Source organism: Cydia pomonella, chromosome 7 (assembly GCF_033807575.1).
Source record: "Cydia pomonella isolate Wapato2018A chromosome 7, ilCydPomo1, whole genome shotgun sequence".
NCBI lineage: Eukaryota > Metazoa > Arthropoda > Insecta > Lepidoptera > Tortricidae > Cydia > Cydia pomonella.
Window position 1 is genome coordinate 16,347,355 of NC_084709.1, and position 23,768 is coordinate 16,371,122.

The 23,768-nt window shown below is 38.5% G+C and overlaps 1 protein-coding gene across 1 annotated transcript in view; it reads right to left on the reverse strand.

Moving 5' to 3' along the window:
* LOC133519989 (transcription cofactor vestigial-like protein 4) overlaps nucleotides 1-23,374 on the reverse strand; it is a 43,342-nt gene extending 19,968 nt beyond the window's left edge. The window contains exons 1-2 of the mRNA XM_061854212.1: nucleotides 23,007-23,374; nucleotides 17,135-17,240 (exon numbers count right to left, since the gene is read on the reverse strand). Of these exons, the coding sequence (XP_061710196.1) occupies nucleotides 17,135-17,231 (97 nt within the window). The 5' untranslated portion in view covers nucleotides 17,232-17,240; nucleotides 23,007-23,374. The remainder of the gene's footprint in view (nucleotides 1-17,134; nucleotides 17,241-23,006) is intronic.
* Between the last annotated feature and the right edge of the window lie 394 nt (nucleotides 23,375-23,768).

Consider the following 23,768-nt stretch of genomic DNA (forward strand, 5'->3'; position numbering starts at 1 on the left):
ATTTATTATTTGGGGACCGAGCCCGAAATCGCGAAAAAAAATTTACTCTCCCATACAAAATTTTAACATCAGCCAGCCAAAACATATGAAACAGAAATTCTTTTTTTTTTGCGATTTCGGGTTTGCTTCTATAGTAAAAGTGGCTCAGTAAGGCCTATTATATTCACCACGTAAATTGAAAGGTTTGCAACAATACAGCCAACATAGTTACAATGGGGATTTCGCTGTCAAAGCAAGCCGTAGGTAGTTTCATAGTTTGACACCCAAGTCCCAACACGGAGCATTCGCTTTGCACTCTGAGTGCTGCAGTCAGCTATTTTGGGCGGATTAAGGTGGATTACCTTGTCTACTCTGTACGAGCTTACATGCGAGTTGAATGACGTTGTGCTAATACCTTTTTTAAATATTTCATACAGTCTTGATGTGCGTAGCGTTCCCACACAGTTTCCAAGTGTGAGAGTGATTCGCTTAAATTGATAGAGTCTATCTATTCTAACTTCGCGCCGATTTGAATAGAACATAGTGTGAAATTTGACAGTATTTACGACATTGTGTAAGCATCACAATAGTTAATATCCTGTATGTGTCTTTATACTGATAATAACGTGTAGTATGCACCTGGCTTTATACTTTTTGGTTGTTGTGTTTATGGTCATTTTAGTTTATATAGAGAATTGTCAGATTTTGGCGGAATGCCGTCGACCGATGTTACGAGTATGTACGATTTGATCTTATTTAGTTAATACGGTGTATCGATTTAATAAAAGAAATATTAACTGGATGCAGTGGTTTGTGTGCTAAACCCCATTTACTGAGCATTAAATCAATGGATGTTAACAATTGCCACACTTTATCATTGCAAATGCCATTCGACTCTAGGCACTTGTGATAGGTTTGTAAAATTGACGTGACATAAAGCTTTTTAAATTGTTGCAAACTGGTCCGGTAGCGAGAAACAAGGAGAGATATGTATGACTGGTTTTAGAAACTAGTAGCTCGTCAATTAGATTGTAGGTACACTAGGTACCTACATAAATGTGTTGAATAAAACTGACAGGAAGGCTATAACCGCTCACGTCGATCAAGCAACGACGTAAGCCAATTTTCCAACCCCACTAACTTTATTTCCCTGTTTTGCATCACGCCGGTGTTGTTCATTATTTATTCAGCATCGTGCACGGTATAGATTTTCTGCTACGCGCTTGCGTTATAAAAAACACTCGATCAAAGTAATTTCAAACTTGTTTTGAACAGGGTTAGCAGCGCCATCTTGTGACCAGACTCTGTACTGCAGAGAGCGCGCCATCTGTGTAACGGCGAAAAAATGTCGACGCGACGCGGTTGAGGTTCCAATTACATTCCGTAGATGGCGTGTTTTTACTTTTCAACTAAATATAAGCTCATAATTTTAGAATTGGAATAATGGGATCTGTTGGTAGATAACGCTAATTGATTTTAGCATTCTTTCACGACACTTTACTTCGCACTAGCATGTGAGGAGAGGATAGCGGGTTGGTCGTTTAATATATAGCCGCTAAATACCACATGCGGTACAAGTAAATACCTGCTCGAGAATACTTGCAAATTATTGCGAATACACTGACCTCAAGTAAGTGTATTATCTTAAAATTAAATTACCTATGCCTTTGTTGTTGTAATACTTATATGACTGTATTTCAGGCCAAACCAACCAAGTAACGCAGCCGTATCTAAGGGTAACTAGATAAGTAGATTATTATATTTATATCTTTTTGTGTTTTAATTTCTATTATTCATTCATTTATTTATATGTGTAGATTAACAATAACAAATCAGTATTTATTCAATAAAAAAATATATATATTCACATTTTATATCATTGACTTAAATATTTAAGGACTGACCTTACGGGCACTAAGAATGGCGCTAGTTCAGTGGTGTCACTCACAAATTCGAGCCAATCGTGCAGTCTAACGCAACTAGTTGCGACCAATCGCGCGCGTGATGCGAAGTCATCAACCAATCGCGTTGTGGCGTTCGACTGCACGATTGGCTCGAATTCGCGTACGTGACACCGTTGTACTGGCCCTATTCTGATTGCCCGTAAGGCCCGTCCTTAGATATATATGTCAATGATTTATATAGACTCTTTGGATCCTATTTGTAGCTACATATTTTAGGATTGTCAAAAATATTAAGTCCAAAGAAAAAACTATCCTTTCTCCATGTGGTATATGGCCCGGATGTAGGTAAGTACCTACACAGAATCGGATAGTACGTACTTACTGTTTTTTTTGTATTCAAAATTTACCCCTATCACCGAGCAAGACCATCTTAGGATCATAGGAAACTAGAGAAAATGGTCCGAAATAGAAAAACTAGAGGACTGTGTCCCACTCGCAAAAAATTAACATAATGACTTATTGTAATAAGATAAGATACTTATACAATCAATGTTGGAATTATTGTCTAATGACGTCATTGCTCCCTTAATCAAAACGAGATGCGATGCGATCCTCTAGTTTGACTTCTCTTTCGCTCACACTTTTATGACGATGTACTCAGCAGTCCGGGTATACATGTCCGTGGTGGTATGACGGCCATGGTGCGTGGTCGATGGAATAACTATAACTTGCAACTACCCCGGGAGCGTGACGGACACAATCCGCTGCGCTCAGTTGCGCAATGTGCATTTCGCCCGTGACCTCACCTCGCCTCCCAAATGACGTATCTGACTGTAATGTACTACTACATGCACCTTTTCAGACGCAACCCTGTAAAATGCGCCGAGTTCAGTTGTAAGTTAAAGATGGTTAAGGAAATTGTAACTTATGTTCTTTAATTGTTTGATATACGAATATCAGCCGAATAGATTTTGGTAGCAACGCCAGGGTGACTGGTGCCTATGGTTCCCGGTAGTTTTGTATCGTCCTGCCGAATGTGCTTAATAAATCACATATGTTCCTTCGCATTAGTCTGATGCATTTTTAGTTCTACGGTTTCTGGTAGTTTCATCAATAGGAAACGCCACATATTTTCTTTTTCAAGTATAATCTAGCTTATAAAGCGAAGTTAATAAAAACTAACTATTGTTTCTCAGATAACCTATCATGATGCACAATGATCAACTCCTGAAGGTAAGCAATTGCTATCGATTAAGATTCAATATAAGCGAGGCCATCGCTTATTGTTGCACGCGACAATACAAAGCCATACAAAGCTGTTATAAGGATGTGTAGCTGTAGATATATAAGGATGCGCGATAAAAGGCGAGTTATGTACCAATAGCACATAGCGCCACGTACTGGCACGGCATGGCGTAAACAGTACCATGACTTCATACAACTTTGAAACGCGGACTTGGGACTCCGTTTTGAGACTGGTCAGACGTAGCTCAAAACAGGGACGAATGGAAGAGGAGGGAGGCCTTCTCCCAGTAGTGGGACACAATAGACTCACAATAAATAATAATTATAATAAAGATGCTTGCATAGCAACAGGTCAGTACGAGTAGAGCAGTTACTGTTATACTCGTACTTTGATGATTCTTTCTTTATAAGGATGGGATGATATAATTGATATATTAAACAATCATCCAATTATAATAATTATATTTTTGGACATACGAAACTGCATAAGGGGAAAGTGCGGGCGAAGTGTGCCTACCGTCTAAGTGCGCCTAACTTTCATAGATATATAGGTGTAGGCGCACTTCGCCCGCTTCATCTTATGATTTTCAACTTCTATAATTTTAGAATAACACCTTATTTTTGACTAAAAATTTAAGAAATATCCATCACGTAGGTAAAAATGACTATGCTCTTGTCGGTCGAATAAGGATTATACAAGGTATAAAACTCAGTGAAGAACAGTGATACAGTTATTGTCGTTATTGTTTACGAAACTTAAAGATATGGGAATCAGTTCCCTATATTGGGATTTAACCAGAAAGTATGTTTTTGTGTGTCGGCATGAGTCTGACATGAGTCCCTAATACCCTAAAATCTATTTGCATCCAACCAATTGAACAGTGTAATCGCTATCTTAGCTTGTTTAGAAGTTAGTCTTTTCCGCTCCGATGGGGATGGGGGTTTAGGCCCATACTTAAATAGGTACTTACTTAAAAAGTCTCGACCAGAAATTACGCTATTTAAATAGGTGTATATGGCCCTAATACGAATGAATTGAGAAGTTTCAATGCTACCCTAGCTTGTTAGACGCTAGCTAGGGCTAAATTTTCCTTACAATTGCTTTAGTAGTTTGTTATGGTGTTGCTCTAAGTAACTACGAAATAACCGCATAAAGATATGGGGAACCAATTACTCTACGTAGCGAGCGGTTTATGTCTACAATAACCAGAATTTAGACTTTTCCATATTCGTATCGAGCCTGATATTACAAGCAAATTCAGCAGTGTAAACGCCAAAAAGGATAATTATTATTGTAGCTTTCACAGTTTTCATGGAAATGAATGTAAACTAAAAATAGGGATATAAAACTGGAGGCAGTGTTTCTACTTCTATTTAGTCTTGTAAAAGCTATATGCATGCCAAGCCGCAGAAAGCATTAATCTTGGCAATGCCAAGTTACGTGCTTTCTGCCGGAAGGACCATAGCTGAAGCTAAGAAGCCGCACTATATCCAAACTTATTACTCTTATTAGACATTAAGGTTAAAAATGTCTACGTAAATAAATAAACTTGTTCTATTTGCTTCTCTTCTCTCAATACATCAAACGAAATTGACGCAGAACGAAAATATGGATATGGGAGAATGTCCTATGCTGCGCTTTATGCCCAACACAAGTAATAAGGAGCAGCTTATGCCCATAATGGCCAATATTTAGGCTTTTTTATGTCTTTATGACCCCAATACAAACGGAATGAGAAGTGTAAACGCCACGTTAGCTAGCTAAGGCTACTGATTACGATACTGCGTGCCGGCACGCTACGGTTCGGCGCGGCTAGGATCCCTTACAGGCCATCGGACACGATAACGTTCTGACATCAGTGGCACGTGCTGTCATTGATACGATATGATTACTAATCTGTTTTTAAATTCCCGGGGGCCTAGCCAAGATGACAACCATATATCGACAAACGCCATACGAAAATGAAATACCTCAGTATCGGGATGACAGATGCTACGAAAAATCATGTGACATTTCGATACATTAATTCAATACACGGCGGGAAGAAGTTGATAACTCGAGATATACATACAATTAAAGAAATTTGAACTTAAAATACAAGGTTCAAATTTCTTCACTTGCGTATCGAGATACGCAATCAACTTCTTCCCGCCGCCGCCGGGTACCGATTTAAGGTTCGATTGGGGTTTTCTATCAACGATTGTCATCTTGGTTAGGCCACTGATACTAAAATGATGTATCAGCCAATTTACTACCTGTAGGGCTAAGATGGTCGGCTCTTTATCATTTGTCACCATGCCTGTCACGTTCTAACAAGTATGTAAACGCGAAAGTGACGGGCATAGTGACAAGTGATAAAAATGGAACCATGTTGCCACCGCTGGTCCCTTTTTTGTAGCAATTTTGTGCTGTAATGACAGAACAGCCGTAAAAATTGGGGCATAGAACTGTCGTTTTAGAATCTGGAATATAATAAAAACACAGCCTTTAATAATGATCGATTAATTTAGGTTTTGAGAGATGAGTCCCTAAAGTTGTACTAAAGGTAGACTCGGTGCCTAACATAAGTACCCATTTTACAAGCTTTTATTTACTTTCACCTGACCGTTGTCTGTTTGTAATCAAATCTTGCAAGTTAGATTTGATCCACTTCCCGGTTTCCGAGCTGAAAATTTGCATACATATGTAAGTCGGGTGACAATGTAATATTATGGTACCATCGAGCTGATCTGATGATGGAGACAAGAGGCGGACATGTATGTACTGTGATAAAACAACGCAACCTAATTGTGTTTGGGGTTTTTAGAATTTGCTCGATGAGTATTAGTGGAAAGAAAAGTACAGTCAGCGATAGAAGCTTGTACCAAAAAAGAAATTTTTGCCAAAAACTTATTTCTATACATCTTAGTATGATGACGTGGGTATAGGTACTTAAGTTGAGGCACTTCCTGTACATATATTATAGATGAAAGCTGGAACATGCTTTTGATGAAGATTATGAACAGCTCGATGTACTTACTCGTATTACTCGTTAGCTCTTTCGGTTGCATAGTCTAAAAAGGCCCGGTAGGCTATGCAATTGTGACATTTTTAACCTTTGCTCTGAAACTTAGTATTTACAATAGGATATTAAGGCACATCTATGCCTGTAATTATCTTCAGATACCATAGTTAAAAAATACAGCGAATTCAATTTTTCATACGAATCTTGTTTTTGCTCTATTTCGTTTGTTTTATGACTAAGCTGGAGCTATATAAACGAATTACACACATAGATATACTTCATGTCATTGTATATGCAAAGTTTCATTACAATCCAACACGTAGTTTTAAAATGAGAACGAAACTCCGTCTGTATGGGAAGATGAAATTCGGCCGAGCTTACTACGGACTCTTAAGCGACTGACGATTCATTTGGCCCTCCAACTCAAAGAGGAAACCAGATTTTGGTGGGGATAGGCCCATTTTCAGGGAATAATTAAACTAAGTAGATCGTCGTATCAGTAAACTTTATATAAATTATTACTGATCCCCCTGCGACTTGTTTCGCGTAGTGCTCGTCAAAGTGATCCCACCCCACCCCCTTGATATTACTCTCGTGCTAAATTGCAATTCCAACTGCATCCCCTTACAGAGTTAATTCCAGAATAAAGAATATCCTTTTCCAGGTTTAAAAATCTGTGTTGTAAAATAACAAGTGCCCTAATGTAAAAAGCGTTCATATTTATGAAATATTAGAAGGATAGAATTTTGTATACCTAAATGCAAGGCAACATATGAAATGTGGATTCCGCGAAGTCACTTATCCTCAATGATTTAGTAAGATAACGATTGACTAAGTGGTAAGTGGTCTTATGAATGACGCGTCCCAAGGCATCCCCAACTATTTCCGCAGCGCATACATATGACTAACACATTGAACGACGTGCAATCTCTACCTTACCTCTCTATTGCATCAGGTCTGCAGAGTCACACTTGCATTCCATAGATTAGTGTTATATTATACCATGATCGAAGTCTAAAAACACAACAAGCCTGATGATAACTGTGGTCTCTATTTTGTACGGTGATTTTTCCTCCTTAGGATGAAAAATTGCTTCGCTCTACCCCTGCCCTTAGGGCAAGCGACAAAGTGGGACGTTTTGCCGGCCGCGGTCACATATTTCGACAAGACTAAACAAATCGGCGGTATTCTCCGTATCTCTTCAACCGCTGACGTATCGGTGTCGTAACTGGCGGAAGCAGAGGCTACTTGGAGGGCAGATCATTCCGTCGATCTGGTCCCGGAGGAAAAGTCAAGCTAAGCGGCGTGGGACGTTATTAACGTTAAACTACGACACCAGCTCCTCGTGCGGGAATCCCGTGACCACCATGAGCGAGCTAGACTACGAGTACGAGTTTGCGGCGCTTGAAATGGAAACATTGGGTTCTTGGTCGACCGACAGCAAAAAAATTGTAAGGTAAGTGTCGGTTCGACTGGTAGGCGTCTCGGGCGACCCAAGAGCAGGCTCGTTCTTTTCCCAGATGCTAGGCTTGGCTATTCAGAGGGGGAATGTCGCTAGCATTTTGGGGAGTTTTCCGGAGGCGGGTGATTTTGGGGAGGTTTTTTTTATTTTTAGTTTATTTTTGTTTTTTTTTTTAATATTTTCATTGTATCTAGTTATTGCTTGTTTAGTTTTATGATTAGTTGTAAGTTTGATTTGTGTTTGTTCTTTTTATTGTGTTCGTCTGTAAATTGTATAAGTACCCATGTAAATAAATAAATAGGTACAAGTAACAAACTAATGTTGGCGAAAATTAAAAGTCAAGCCTGTGGCGATTTACACGATTAAGAAAATCTTTCTTATTTATTTATAATAACCCTCATAAATAATTATTGTCACTTTCAACAAAATCCCTTGTAATGAAAATTCATGTAAGACTATGTTTATTTTATACATGCTATGGCGACACAGCCATGTTTGCTTAGGTATAGTTTTGACCAATGTATTTTTACGGTCGGCACCTACTTTATTGATATAAGAATAACATCCAGACATAGTTTTGTAAAGTATTCGGAATTCAGTTTTATCTTACGCCTCAAGCGTCCACATACCAGACATACTTAATGTAGTAAACATCCTCGTATTAAAAGATATGCCGATAACGCCATATTGAAAGGTCACAAGAAAAATCAGTCTTTAAACTGTTAACATTCCGGCTAACTATTAAAATGTATTTAAATAAAGCGTGGAAATTTGTGTAAGAAAAATGTAATTTGTATGTACAAACATAAACAAGTACAGACCGAGAGTCTTCATACAAAGTTGTGTTTGTCATCACGAGTAAATATACTGGTATGTAGAGATCAAATGAACGTGATCCATATACATGAAGGGAAGACCACTTCCGTCTAGTCACTTTTTTTTCATTAAATGAGTTTTTAATTTCAATGAGCCATTACTTATATCTTCTGTCACCACTGCACAATGCACATTGTATAATATATATATATATATATATATATATATATATATATATATATATATATATACTTTAAAAAGCCTGATCAGTCGGAATCAACGTACAGACCAGTATTCAAGACTAGTAGCATATAAATCTTAACGCGTATATAATAAGTATTATCATGTCATGTTTGTCGATACTTCATACTTATTCAAAAGTTGTTATAAACGTAGAACGTGTTTTACATTGTGCTTTTCACCGAGTGTTTTGTAAATCTGATTTCTCAAATTCTGTGTAACCTCTTACTATTTAGCTGAACCTAAACGTAGATAGGTACTTTTCGTGCTTCTATATAAAGATATGTTTAACAAACATGGAAACTATAGGTCTAGATTAAGATAAGAAACTGTAATAATATTTTTTGTATGACCGTTTGTTTCATATTTAAATTAAAATAAAAATATTTTTTTTACATGGATCCAAACTTAAGAAACATGATTACTTAAATGTTACCAAAGTAACTATTAGACATGTTCTTTTACATATTTTGTATTAAACTCCGATTAGAGCTCAAAATCGTAACATAATCCATTTTTTCTTCCTTAGATAGTTTTTAGATTAGCATTTTTATAGCATATTTGAGGAGTCTCGACTTTGTATGGAGATTCAAAGTCTTTATTTTCAACTTGGCTCTGGTAAAGGCATTCCAACGTGTGTTAGAATGATCATGAACGGCTCAAATAATTTGGAGGTCGGTATCGTTAATATTGTGCATTCCAATCTTGTACTCGGACGTGCTAATGACTGTATTATACCTAAGGTTTCGTTGGGTAGTTTGATCCCAATTAAGGCTTCATGCCATATGTGGAATATGTACTTATTATGATAAAACATACACTTATTCAGCATATTTAATCTAGTTCGAAGTCAACTAGTAACAACTGCGACTTGTAAGACGTCCCGAGTCCTCTGGGAACTTTCTAAAGCTTTTGATTGAGTAGATCACCTTAATAACCGCCGCCTGTTGTTACCTAATTGTAATTTGTGTTCTCTTTGTATTCTCCTTTTCGATATGTGGTGTACAATAAAGAATATTTATTATTATTCTCTTTATTCATTGCATATCTTAGATTAGGTTTTTTTATAATATGAATATAAAAGTAAAATATAAAAACACTTACAAAACAATACAAAATACATATAAACACATTATAAAAAACCTAACCTAGGGTGCCGCCAGCAGCGGGGCAGGGCCCAAGCTGCCGGTGGTCAGGGCCGCAGAGAGAGGAACCGACGTACTATACGCGTCGTGTCCAAGATCACCGCCTTTTGCATCTGACCCTTGATCCAACCACCTAGCGAGAGTCTCTCAAGGTGTTGGTCGAGTCGAGACTCATCGCTATGAGACCGTTCGCTGAAACGACTATCGGGACAATGATCGTCGAATCAACATCCCACATGGCGGTGATCTCGTGAGCCAAGTCTAAGTACTTACTGGACTTGTCCTTCTCGGCTTTCACGAGATTCTCATCATGGGGGACGGTGATGTCGACGAGCACGGCCCGGCGTTGCGATCGATCTATTATCACGATGTCAGGCTTATTGGCTACAATAGTCCTGTCACTGATAATAGATCGATCCCAATAGAGCGTGGCACGACCATTTTCGAGAACTGATTATTATTATTATTATTGTATTATTAATAAGTGAACTTAGTAGTAAAATAATTTTTACCACACCAATTGGTAAAGACTCTCTTGATTGTTCATAAACTGATGAGAAAGTTACAGATGCATTGTGATCAGATGCAAATTTTGAGTTGTTTCCTTGATTTTTTGAGCTGGTAGAATTGACTTTTAAATGATAATTCTTTATTAAGTTCATTTGGATTTGATTTGGTTTAATTTTTTTGATATTTCATAGTTAGCATTTTCCTCGCCTTGGTGAAGTGATTTTTTTTTGTGTTTCACTCGGAGGCAAAGTTTGTTTAACCCTCTTGCCTTGAAACCCTCGCAACGCTCAAGATTCCACATATCGAACCACTCGCTACGCCCGTGGTTCAATTTTGGAATCTTTCGCTTGCTCGAGTATCAATATTAGCACGAGCCGTTAAACAACAACTTTGCCCCCTTGTAAAACAACAACTATACGTATTACATTGTATCCCGATTCCCATAAATAATATAATTACTTTAATGAATATTTTACACCACAGAGAGAACGATATATCAAGTGGTATCAGAGAGCTGTTAGAACTGGAAATACCCCAAGGATCAATTTTAGGCCCATCCTTTTTCCTTTTTTTGTAATTAATTTGCGAAACAATGTAACATCTGATCAGACAACGTGCGACTAGCTAAAATATCCGTACTCTCACTTCGTCAACGAAATGGAATCCGTGGCTATTAGAAATTCTACGTGATGACTTCATTGGTATCGGGATGCCAGCGATGCGTGCGAGTGCCCGTGTCACCTGATCACGCCACCTCGCATTTTTGCTATCACACTGATCAATTGGCGAAGGAATTTACTAACGACAAGCTTTCATGTTTGAATTACGTTTTTGTAAACAATCCATATGACATGTTATTTGGTGAGGGAATGTGTGAGCAAAGATGTAAGCAAGACACGATGCTAGGTCGCGTAACTAGAAGATGTATCAGTCATGTTTGTCTCGTAACTCGTATGTGTGGCTAAAACTATGTAGTGTTTCTGGACTGTGTGTCAAGTAAAACATTCTGCTTTCTTACCAAGCCCCATATAAGTGCATAAAAAAACTACCCTTCCCTTCAAATCCCAAAACCTCCATAACTCGAAATGGACCCGGGTACGTCCTTAAACTACGACCAAAAGAAAGGTATGGGCATTGTGAATATCATCTCGCTTTGTGTGGTAAGGCACAGCACAGCGGATGTCATTCCAGATCTCGAGCAGAGCCCAACTGGGGAACCTCACAGAAAACCGCAGCCAAATAACACTAGACCCTACTCATAGTGTTGTGTTCTCAGTCTACTCTACTACTCAGAGCTCAACGAGGATGCGGAGTGTTAGGGTGGGCAACGCGCATGTAACTCCTCTAGAGTTGCAGGCGTACATAGGCTACGGAGACTGCTTACCATCAGGCGGGCCGTATGCTTGTTTGCCACCGACGTAGTATAAACAAAAAAAGAAAAATAAAACCTCATTAGGACGAAGTAACCAACGATAAGAATTTTTTTTTATGGTAGAGGAGGCAAACGAGCAGACGGATCACCTGATGGTAAGCGATTACCGCCGCCCATGGACACCTGCAACGCCAGAGGGGTTGTAAGTGCGTTGCCGGCATTTAAGATGGGAGTACGCTCTTTTCTTGAAGGTTTGAAGGTCGTATCGGTCCGGAAATACCGCAGGCGACAGTTCATTCCACAGTTTAGCTGTGCGAGGCAGAAAGTTCCTGGAAAAACGCACAGTTGAGGACTGCCAACCATCTAACTGGTGAGGATGGAAATGTTGTCGCGTAGGGCGATGGCGAAAAGAAGCGGCAGGGATTAATCCGAACAATTCCTCGGAGCACTCCCCGTTGTACATGCGATAGAAAATGCAGAGCGAGGCCACATCTCTACGCAGCGCCAAGGAGTCAAGCCGATCCGAAATGCACTGGCAGTCGACAATTCGAGTCGCTCTTCGTTGGATGCGGTCCAGAGGGAGAAGCTGGTACTGGGGTGCCCCTGCCCATAGATGAGAACAGTATTCCATGTGCGGGTGCATCTGCGCCTTATAAAGCTGTAAGCGTTGGGCCGGTGTGAAATACTGTCTCGATCTGTGGAGCACACCGAGCTTTTTTGAGGCTAATTTAGCCTTACCCTCTAGATGGCCGCGGAACTGGACTTCACTCGAGATGTCGACGCCAAGGATTCCGATACCGGGTGTGGCAGTCAGGGGAGTGCTCTCAAAACGTGGTGATACGACAAACTCTAACTTTTTTGCGGTAAACGCGCAAACTTGTGTCTTGGTAGGGTTGAAACGGACTAAGTTAAGTCGACCCCATTCAGAGACTTCTTTTAGGGAAGTCTCAATTTCAGACACAAGTTTGTTCCGGCTCTCTATGACGTTTTCCCGAGAGATATTGGTGCGGCCGGTGTAAGACGCATCACCCGTACTATCATCAGCATAACAATGAATGCCGCTGATTTGCAGCATGTCATTGATATGAAGAAGGAATAGGGTGGGTGATAGCACACAGCCTTGGGGGACACCAGCATTCACAGACATGGAGTCTGAGCATTTACCGTCAACTACGACCTTTATGCTTCTGTCTGCTAGAAAGCTCCTGACCCATACACATAATCTCTCGGGAAGCCCATAAGATGGTAGCTTCGAAAGAAGTGCTTTATGCCAAACGCGATCGAAGGCCTTCGCTATATCCAAACTAACAGCCAATGCTTCACCCTTTGTCTTGATCGCCTGTGCCCGAGAGAATCGTTGGTTACTTCGTTCACGACTAACCAGTACATTGTTTATCTCTATGACTCGAAAAAATAGGCGCGTTGCGTTATCCCCTCTAACTAGAACCACGCTAGATTGCATTATACAAAGTAAAATGTACTCAGAAATAAAGTAAAATGTACTCAGAAATAATAAATAAATATTATGTGACAATCTTACACAAATCGACCTTGCCCCTCAGTAAGCTCAATAAGACCTGTGTTGTGGATAACTTAGGAATAGGAACAAATATCTGTGATAAACACACAAATAAATGACCTTACCAGGATTTGAACCCGGGACCTCCTGTTTAGTAGGCAGGGTCACTACCGACTAGGCTAGGAGGCCGTTAATAATAGATATATTACTAGTATTTGGTTTCGATTCTTTTATTACATCGTCAAAACAGCTATTAGGTATCTTACTTCCGGAGCTCTGGAATTAGCCCTTGGAAACCCCTTTAAAGTTCTCCGCTGAAAGTTATGACAATGTTGATAATTTTTCACATCTCAACTTTATGATCAGTAAAGAGCGATTGCATGCCTGTGAATGCTCGTAACTGTAGTCGGCATGTCGGCGCAACCTACATTCTGCATTCTTTCCGAAACCGTAACACGCCGCCTCTGCGTACCGGATATATATGTACATGCCACATTCAGTTCAATATCTTTCACAATAAAACTCACTTCTCTTACCATTTCCTACTCTGCCTAGAGAGTTATCGTGGTGTTTGGTCGATAAGGATATTGTTGATTAATTTGGTGAATCAATAGGTATTTGACTTGTCGTAAACAGATTTTGCAAAGGTTATGACCTCAAATTTGGCCTGAAATTTAGAGCTCATACTCATAGGATCGTGTACGCAGGCATGGATTTATATCAGTGTTAGTTATTTGGTCCAAGTATTTATAACTTGAATAAAATATTACAAAAATATAATAACATTAAAATGCTTTAAATAAAGTGACAAAGCCAAAAACGAGAATGTCAATCTATCAAGTGATATGAGAGGGATAAATACTTCATTTCCTTGTCACTCGATAAAAGCGCCCAGGATTTTATTACGAAGTTTCAAAATGATATTGAATTAAATACACAGAAACGAGTATATTAGGTATAGTCTGCCATTAGATGGTTAGATCAACGAAAAATACTCTCATTTTTGTAAATTTACTCCAAGTATAGATCACCCAATGATGACCAAAATCCTCAAATCAATCTTGAAATTCGTGACAAAACGACACGGAAAAATATTATTTTTATAGGATAATTTGGCAAATTTCGTCATAACTATCTATCAGATTCTTACTAAAAAACATTGTGAAATTGTGCCCATGTTCAACTCTGTGGGACGATGTGGCCCGACCAAATTCCTGAGCGCTTTCTCTGGCCGCGCACGAGCTATGCGCGCGCAACTAAACTAACGAAAGTGAGCGCCCGCGACGCGCCACTGTCATCGCGTTGCATAATTACTCGCAATCTGACCACTGTTTGTAAACACAAATAAGTGAGCACGTATAGCATGATCGTATTTGATAAGTTCATTATTTATGGGCGTAGTTGGGTTTTGATGAGAAGACGTGTAAATTTTTCAAAGATGAGGAGTTTTATTGTTTTCACATTAAGTGAAGCGTAGGTGCTATGTTAATAAAAGCAGCCAGCAGTAAGTTTATCTGCTGGAGAGTCCAAGTAAAAGGTCAGCTTGTGTAAAGGAAAAATATGAAGATTGCATATAATGTCCAAGTTAGGCTTGTACCTACTTGTTCACTACAAAGAACGCTCCGCTCTCGGTCAATCGGTCAAACGAACTAGTTCGGTCTTTTGGTTCCTTTAGTTCAGTTCGGTTGTTCAGAGCCAGGAACGAATAGGAATCGGTTCAATCTTTGGTAAATGAATATAATTCAAGGTGCAAGATAATATTAACACACCTTAGTCCTTAACTCAATAAGAAAAATATATATGGAAAAATATTAGATTTTCCTTCATACTTTTCGGGCTTTGGCGTGTCTCGTCGTTCTTTCGTTCTTAGTTGAAGACCGACTCAAGCCTAGTCCAAGTGTTAATTTTGCCTCGGTGTTCCTAGTGCATGAACTTATTCAAAGAAGGAGAAGAGTGCAGTTAATAGATTGCAACCTACCAATAGGTAGAAAGTACCTAAGTAACTGTTAATACTTATACCTGTTAAGTAATTGTCCTAATGACCAATTTACTACTATAGAAAAAGCCTTTAGGCGCTAATTCCGCCGTTGGTATATTTTTTATATTGAACTAGATCTAAAAATGAATCTAAACATTAGATACATGTTGGAAATTCAACAAAACTCATCCAAGATACTACGAGAAATTGAAAATAATGAGACGAAACAATAAACATATACGTGAAACGTTATTGGGCACTTTTTTCGCGCTGTTACTAATGTTGCTGATCTGAATTACTGCTTGTACAATAACTACTTGTAGAGACTAAGTCTATAGGAGATTCTCATCCAGGATGTTTATTCGTGCAGATCCGTAGAGGTAAAAGACATGTCAACAGGATGTAGCAGTTAGTAGGGCGGCGAAACGCACAAGGGAGTGCGGGACGCTCTGGCTCGCTTTCAGCTAGCTTTCTAGACAACATTTACTGCCATTGTTCAGAACAGAGAAAGGAAGGTACAGTGAGGAGCAAAGGGTTGTCACTTTTCCACTTTATTGTCATGCCGTTGTGGTTCAAAACATAAGTTAGGTATCCTAGACTGTACAAAGCGCATTCAGCTTCGCTGTTCTGTTGTTCTTGCATTCATTTTCATGCACGTGATTTTAATTATATGCTATTATACTGAGTGTATTTTCAGTTATTGACACGCTTCAATCTAAACTCACTGTTGTTTTTGCTGCTAAAAATCTCCGTACGGAATTTATATCTACTTACTGAAATACGATATTTTCATTTAATAACTAGGTATTTGTTAGACTCAGTGAATTGGTTGCCTATATTGAGTATACAGACTATACATACTTTTAAAGAAAATTGTTAAGAGTTTTCGGTTTTCAAAAATTCCATTGATACGCTTTTGAACGCTCAATTCAGTTCGGTCTTCCGCGCATACGTAAATATTCCGTACCTATTGTAATTGTATTTCTTACGAGTAAGTATTTTAACTAAGTTTGATTTATCGCATTGTTTGCTAAAAGTCAGACAATTTTAAATAAGTTCAAATCGTCGCGAATTTCCTGTAATCCTGGCTCACCCGGATATATCGCTCGGCTGCGCATCGTCATATAAAAAAACAGCAAAAAAACGCGACGGTCATAATCCGGCAATAGAGATCGGCTGTGTTGCCAATGAAGCATTTCATCGTGAAACCAGTTCACAGCAACAATGGCGCATTGTTAAGAGCGGGAGTCGTGAACCCTGTCGAAGAAGCAGCTAGAGCCAATGTCTTTCACAACTGTGTATTATCATCGTCATCGAATTAAAATCAATTGCTGCTCATCACATCGGACACCTAAGTTCTTCGGCTATTAGATGCAGGGGTCTGGATGGCTTTTAGGTCCTATTCATTGATGTGTTCACCATCCCTAGACGGTAACATGTCGCCAATTTGCTTTTCAACACTGGCATGCCGTTATTACTGTTATCCATTCAGCTATGGAAGCTCTCATCATATGGAAAAGGCCTCTGCTTAATTTCTAGTTTTTAAACCAGATTTGTTTTTGTAGAAATATCAGAATCACGTGCTCTGCGACGCCCGCAGCGGGTAACTATCAAACAATACGAGATGGAATCTGGAATGTGATCCGCCTACAAGGCCGTATCGCATCTCAAACAAACTCCAATATAATACACAGAAAACGCCGTATCTACATTCGAGTCTCAACTGGACAAGACGTTACCGTAGTCGCTCGAGTAGGTAGATTCCATTGCCATACGGTAGCTGTTGAATTCCTAGACGATTCATTAGTGTTCGTTGATTAATTGATAGCATAATAGCCATGTTTAATGCATGAGGACAAGTCAATTCGGAATGTGTAGCCGGAAAATATGCTACTGGAAAAATTACCCGACATTCTGGTACGCGTTTTAGACATGCGACTTAATGTTTTAATTACTTACCGAAGCCATCAGAGTCACTGGCTGGATACGCCGGGCATGGTTGTACCATAGTCGCAGCTCGGGACAATACGTCCAACGGGGATTCAATCTTCTCCATTTTATGTACCTGAAATGAGAGCGGGTTTTAAAACCATTGTCTTGAGCGAGTATTTAAAACATTCAGAAAACAAAACAAGCCAAATTGCCCGCCGATACTGACTCCTACTTTAATAATATAAAAATATTTGAGCATTGTTCGACTCGCACATCATAATATGCTGTCATTGTTTTGGGTTGTAAGTACGTCATTTGCTAAATATATTTGACACGACTGCTGTTCGGTAAGCTAAACAATGACTGCTTTAAACAAGGGGTCTTAGCGACCAGTATTATAAACTGAAACCGCTTTGATCGAGCGAAATATCCAAAGAATTTATCGGCAGACTTGTCTAATGGAGTATAAATATTTTTGGCGACGGGGCAACGATGTCTATTATAGTATAAATATTTCTGGCGACAAAGCATTGCAAACATGTCGCAAAGGCCGCATGCAAATAGTTCGGCGGCGGAAATTCCTAATCGCACGTAAACGACTAGACGGTGGACAGACGCGAGCCAAGCCGTACGAGCACTCACGTAAATAAGGCGTATCCTGGTAGCGCAACGTCGTATCTATTTATGTGTTAGAGGCATATACGTCTTTATTCTCCCACGGGCAAGAGGAGGCAGATCGGATCAAACAAAGAGTTGTGAAACGTGGATCGACCGCATACCGCGGCGGGATCGGGAACGCGGCCAATGGTCCACGCTATGGCAGATAAGACATTCTCACTGCGTTGTAACGGATTTGATAGATGGTACGGTTGAACGGTTGAACACTATGGCTTTCTATTAAATTCCATATCGTTATTTTCTTCGAATGTGACAGTTTTGTTTTATTAATGTGACAAATTAGTCGCTCCTCTAAGAACATATTAGTGTGTTGTACCTAATTGATTTGACAGAGTGTCCACGATCCATTTAATAGAATATATTTTAATATTAAACAGAAAGCATTTAATCAAAAAGACATGTAAATAGTTTGCTTCGATCAAAAATTAATATTTCATTTTGGCAATGTGTGGTAAGCTAGAGTAAATGAATAAATATCACAGAGTAAATTAACCAACTAGGTAGTAATGGATTTTTTGATCCAGTAAACATTAGGATAAACAACAACATCATTTATTATATTATCTCTTATACCGTGAGAATGCGAATTCAGACGATATTACAGATATGATACGACATTATGATTTGATTGCTTGGGAAGCACTGCAACAAACTGACCTTACTAAAAGATGCAGAGATTGAATTGTACGGAGCAATTACTATCATTATAGTAAATGAGTACGGTGGCAAAGTCACGGATACAATTGACCACCATGAAGTTCCCAAGCACACGACAGAGTTCGTACACAATAAGAAAGATAAAATTCCCATATACAATATAATCACAGATCTCATTTCACTAACTAAGAAAGCTAAAGGTAAATAAACTTTGAATATTCATAGCTAAATCAAAACGGGATTGTTAGTTCTTTACTGCATGATACTCGCCAAATATTGTGATAATAATAAACGAGATTCGCATGGTTAAATTGGCATACCACGCGAAATATTTCTGCGACGGCCAAGCGAGGTGATAAATAAAGAAACATGCTTATTAAATGATTATCATTAGCTAAATCATTCAGTTTTTACTGTTCACTTATTGTGTTAAAGCCCGAATAAAATATAATAAGTACTACGTTCTAGTAGTCTTGTCTTCATTGTCTTTGTAGAAAACCACAACAGTAAAACATCTCGATTTTCGTTAGTTGTGAGCCTGAGAATCTTGAACCGTGTGGTGTGAGTGTGAGAACTTTCTTTTATCACATGTCAGCGACACTGCATGAAACGGTCTACGATTAAACGGATTCCACACATATCTGTAACATTTCAACGGATCCTGATGAATCATAATGAGCACAATAATGGATGTCAAATTCCTGGAACGCAGGATGACATTGAACTTACAGAAGTGGACATTCCTTTAGACAATCTTGGACAAATAAGAGGTTTGGATGAGTGCGGGCAAACAAGATTCTGGTATGACGAGTGATGGGTACGTTAATGATGAAGAATTTGGTTGATACATTAGGCACAATAGAATTTTTCTGGCCAGAGGCGAAGTCACGAATTGTGCGGGCACGCCGACTGAAGAATTTCGTTTCGACACATAAGTACCTAATGTTTTAGTTACAAGGCAAAATGAAACTTATAGTGCAGATAATAGTAACATAAAGGCCAGTGTAGTTGGCACGCAATTTTGGGGAAAAATGAATTAGAATGGAATTTTAATACGTCGCTAGGAAAGCATCAATCATTGGAAGTTTGACATCAACATTCAACAAGCGAATTAACAAAATGAAATTCATGATTTTAATTGCTATCTATTCCTTACGTAGCACGCTTTAATTGAATGTCTAACAAATAAATGTGGGTTGATTATAATTAATTTAATTTGTTGACATTTCATACATAGAGTCATTAACCGTTCCAGAAAACGGGGTGTATCCTGTAAACTAAATAACACTTAACTATTTAGATACCTACAATTTACAAATGCTTTCATCTTAAAGCTTTTAAGAAGTTCAAGTTCTTACGATTTTATCTTATTTCCTCCACTAAGTATTTCCTGTATTAGGTAGGATAGGTGGTGTGTACATAACATATAATTTCCATTGCTTATTTCCATGAAATAAATAACTTAAATTCTTTTATAATCAGTTGTTACATCTGAATGATATTTAGATATCGTGCGTCTTGCTCGCGCCAATACGTGTACACTTGTACAGATATCAGTGTAAATTCGAATTGGCCTGCCATTATGTTCGATTTAAAGGCAATAAAGATTAGTTGTAACTGAAAGGAATTTTAACATAGGGATATTCTACCTAACTGGGTGTAATTATGTGTGTTGTCTGTATAAGTGTGTGTTATTTTATGTGCAAATGACAAAATATACAGTCAGCATTAAAAGCGTGTATAAAGATACAGAAACTTGGTTTGTAATATTTTGCAGTAATCAATATATCAAGTTAAGGAAATATCAGTTAGGCAAACTCGTGAATACCTAACTTAAAATCATGGGGAGGATAATATACCAATGGAATGTTAAGTTATTATAGTACATTGTTTAAAGTAAGCACCTAGTTACCTAAGTACAGGTGGCGTGCCAGTGCGTTATTTTTTTTTTACAGCAAGCCGAAAGTAATTTGTCTCTTTTTCCATGACCTGTCGTAAAAGCGCTCAACTGTTTTAAAATTCGACAAGCCGATGGGTATTGAGTCCTGTTAACGCTCCGCCACTGCTATATATGTACTATTAATTTTTCTTACCTACACCATATAAGCCCTGCTTGAACTGACGGTCGATTATGGTCGATATCCGCACCAAATTTGCGCGCATGGTTTTCTGATAAATTTCTACAAGAATGTCTTTTCAGGACAGATGTTCGTTTGCCTAAAGTTTACGTAAAACGTTATCACCTGCTAGTCTCCTGACGAAAACCACATGGTGGTCGAACCTTGACATTCCGAAAGTTAAAAATAATAATCATTCTCCTACTCCAGTCCGATGGAAATGCTACCTTATTGCCTTACATTTAGGTAGCATTTGCGTTGTTATCGGTAGTCTTATTAGGGCTAGCCTGCATTTTGGGGTGCGGTGCATTTACGCCGGTTGGTAGGCTACCCCTGCTGCGTAAGTGTTTCGTGGAGTAATGTCGTAAGTATTTTTAATTTTGTATTTTCATTCCACGTTTTTATTCTGAGATGGCAACGCGCACGTGGCCGGAGGGGCCGGCGGGAACGAGCAGATGTTCCCCTTGAAGTAGGGTTGCCCAAATTCTGTATAAGTAAGCATCCCTTTTATATCTATGCATGGTCGCCTAGTAAGGTCTCAAATTAGATGGGTTGCTAACGCGAAAAATACATTCTAAAATGCTACTTTCGTAAACCACTTGCCATGTCCTGCAGTTTCAGTTTAGTAAACTGTCCTGTAGTTTGGCACAAGAGTTGTTTTGTAAAATGGGGTATATTTATTCTAAATAAATGAAATTTTATTTTTTTATTTGTATAAAATTAGTTGAATTACTCCTACTAATCAAATGTAAACTCATTCAAATGTTGCCTATAAGAAAAATATTGAATAAAAAAATATTATACCTACTTACTTTTTTAAAATAAGATCGTAAGTAGGAATAAGAATGTATAAATCCAAGAATTAATACCTACCTATATTTAAGGAATGTAAATGAATTATAGTCCTACACAACTAAAATAAAAATAAGTATCCCAAAAAACTTCAGTTATATTCGGGTTGCCAAATCGAAATACAAAGATATCTGGATGCATTTTCTAAATTTCATGATTCTGGAGTCCATGGCAGAATCAAGAAAGGTTCTATGACAGGAATAATAAAGATTCTCGGCTTTAATACTTTCCCTTCCCAGACGCATTTATCGGGAGATTTTTATTTCTCGCCGGGAGGCAAACGCTGGGAGAGTTCAGACAAATCACAACCATCAGTTCTGCTGCTGAAAGTATCAGCAAGACGACATTCCACCGAGGTTTGCCAGATAGTCAAGAATCTGCTGAAATTTTGCGTGGTCTTCGATTCCAGGGTCCATGTATGTAACATATATTGGTATGCAAATAAAGATCTCTATGTCTAAAATATAATTAGGTATATTATATGGTATTGATATATGAATCTCCTTGATGGCAAGATCTATTGCAGATTTAGAAGATTTGTATGTTTAATACTAGATTCATAGATATTTAATTCCCGCGAAACTGACTCCAGCTGAACTTATAAATTCTATCCTATATCCTATAGATATTTTGGGGCTTCCATCTAGCAATCCTAAAGGCGTGATCTATAAGTAATACGGCAGATGCGACCTAAGGCATATGGGAAATGAATCTGCCGGGTCACATTGGCTAATCAGGCGTTATCGACGCGTTATCTGCCAGTGCCACATGCGTTCGCACAGGCCGAGCATTCCAATTATACAAGCGAGTTCACGTTGTCCCCAGAACCAGTATATTGAAACCTCTAGAACCGTAACAACTATGCGAGGATCGGAGCGTGCTCTTATAATGGTTAGCATGAAAATTTTACTCTGTAAGCGATCGTAATGACACCCCTATTGGTCGCATTCCGCGCTATTATGTTCGCGAGATTCCACGCTCGAAAATAAGGCCATTACATGCTCCTTACAGCTTTGACATAAGGTCGTACTCGCATGAACATTTTTTTGCGGTAAGTAGCGGCGAATTTTTTGCTCGCACTCGCAAATCAAACCGGTAGGTAAGTACTAAGTACGTTGTGAGTTGTACAAGTAATGGAAATCAAAACAGTGGGCGACTTGATCTGATTATGGCGGCGTGTTATTGTAAAACATAGAAAAGTATTATCAAGTATAAAAATTCATGATTTTAAATGATTAAATTGTATATTATATTGAATAAGCAACAAGTATACGCTGCATAATTATACATTTTCAAGTAAACGCTATGTATTTTTGTATTGTATTTTTTCTTACAGGTGTTTTAAGCTTGGAAAATAACAGATTATCTACCAAAAGCTGTAAATACCAAATAATAAATAGATATGTATGAACATGGCAATCATAAACAAACATGGTCCTGAATAAATATGTGCCTATATCGTAGATATGAATTTAATCTATAATTGTTTAACTACTTCTTAATAAAGGTTGTAGAATGCAATAAAATCTGTATAAATCCATATCTGGCATAAATGTAAACATCAAGGAATTCAAGTAGGTAGAGAAGGTACTTACTTAATTTATTCCCAATTCGATATCCCGTCCTCGATAAGCACCACTTAACAATGTCCTCGCATAAATACAAAGAACAATACGTTAATCAACATTAGATTACGACCAGTAAAGTGTTTTAACTCGAATAAGTTAGGAAAAAGTTCATAACAGCGTAACAAAACCGGTGACGAACAAAAATCAATACGGCATTGCAAAAACTGTTTAGTTTCACACAACTCGCTACCAGTTCACTCGGCGCAAAAAAACACACTGGATCTTAACGTTGAACATCCATTTTACTTTAATTGCACTGCCGTATTATTTGTTGTTATTTCATAAAACCCAACTAGCGCGCCACGACACTGTTGACGAAATAATCGCGTTTGACATTTGAGCCGAGCCCACAGCTATAGGAATGCAGGGAATGTCAAATATTTTCAGTGCCGCCATCTATGCAATGGAATGTTAAACGTTACAACGGCGGCGCACTGGAGTGCTTGCTTCTTTGAGCATAAACGGCATACACTTTTTACAAAGCCTGTTTTAAGCAAAAACATTGAGCAAAAACTGACAAAATTAATAAAACTATAATCTTATAATGGATAGCCGCAAGGTAGTACTAATATATATCACTGAATACAAAAGTAAAGTAGCACATTTGCGAATCTAATGGAATGCGACCAAGCTAAGGCCGCCGTTCCTACGTCACAGCCGCGCAGGCGTGATGTTAGTCCGTCTGCTGCAGGGTTATCGACACACGTTGGAAAGAACCAGGGTCAGGCT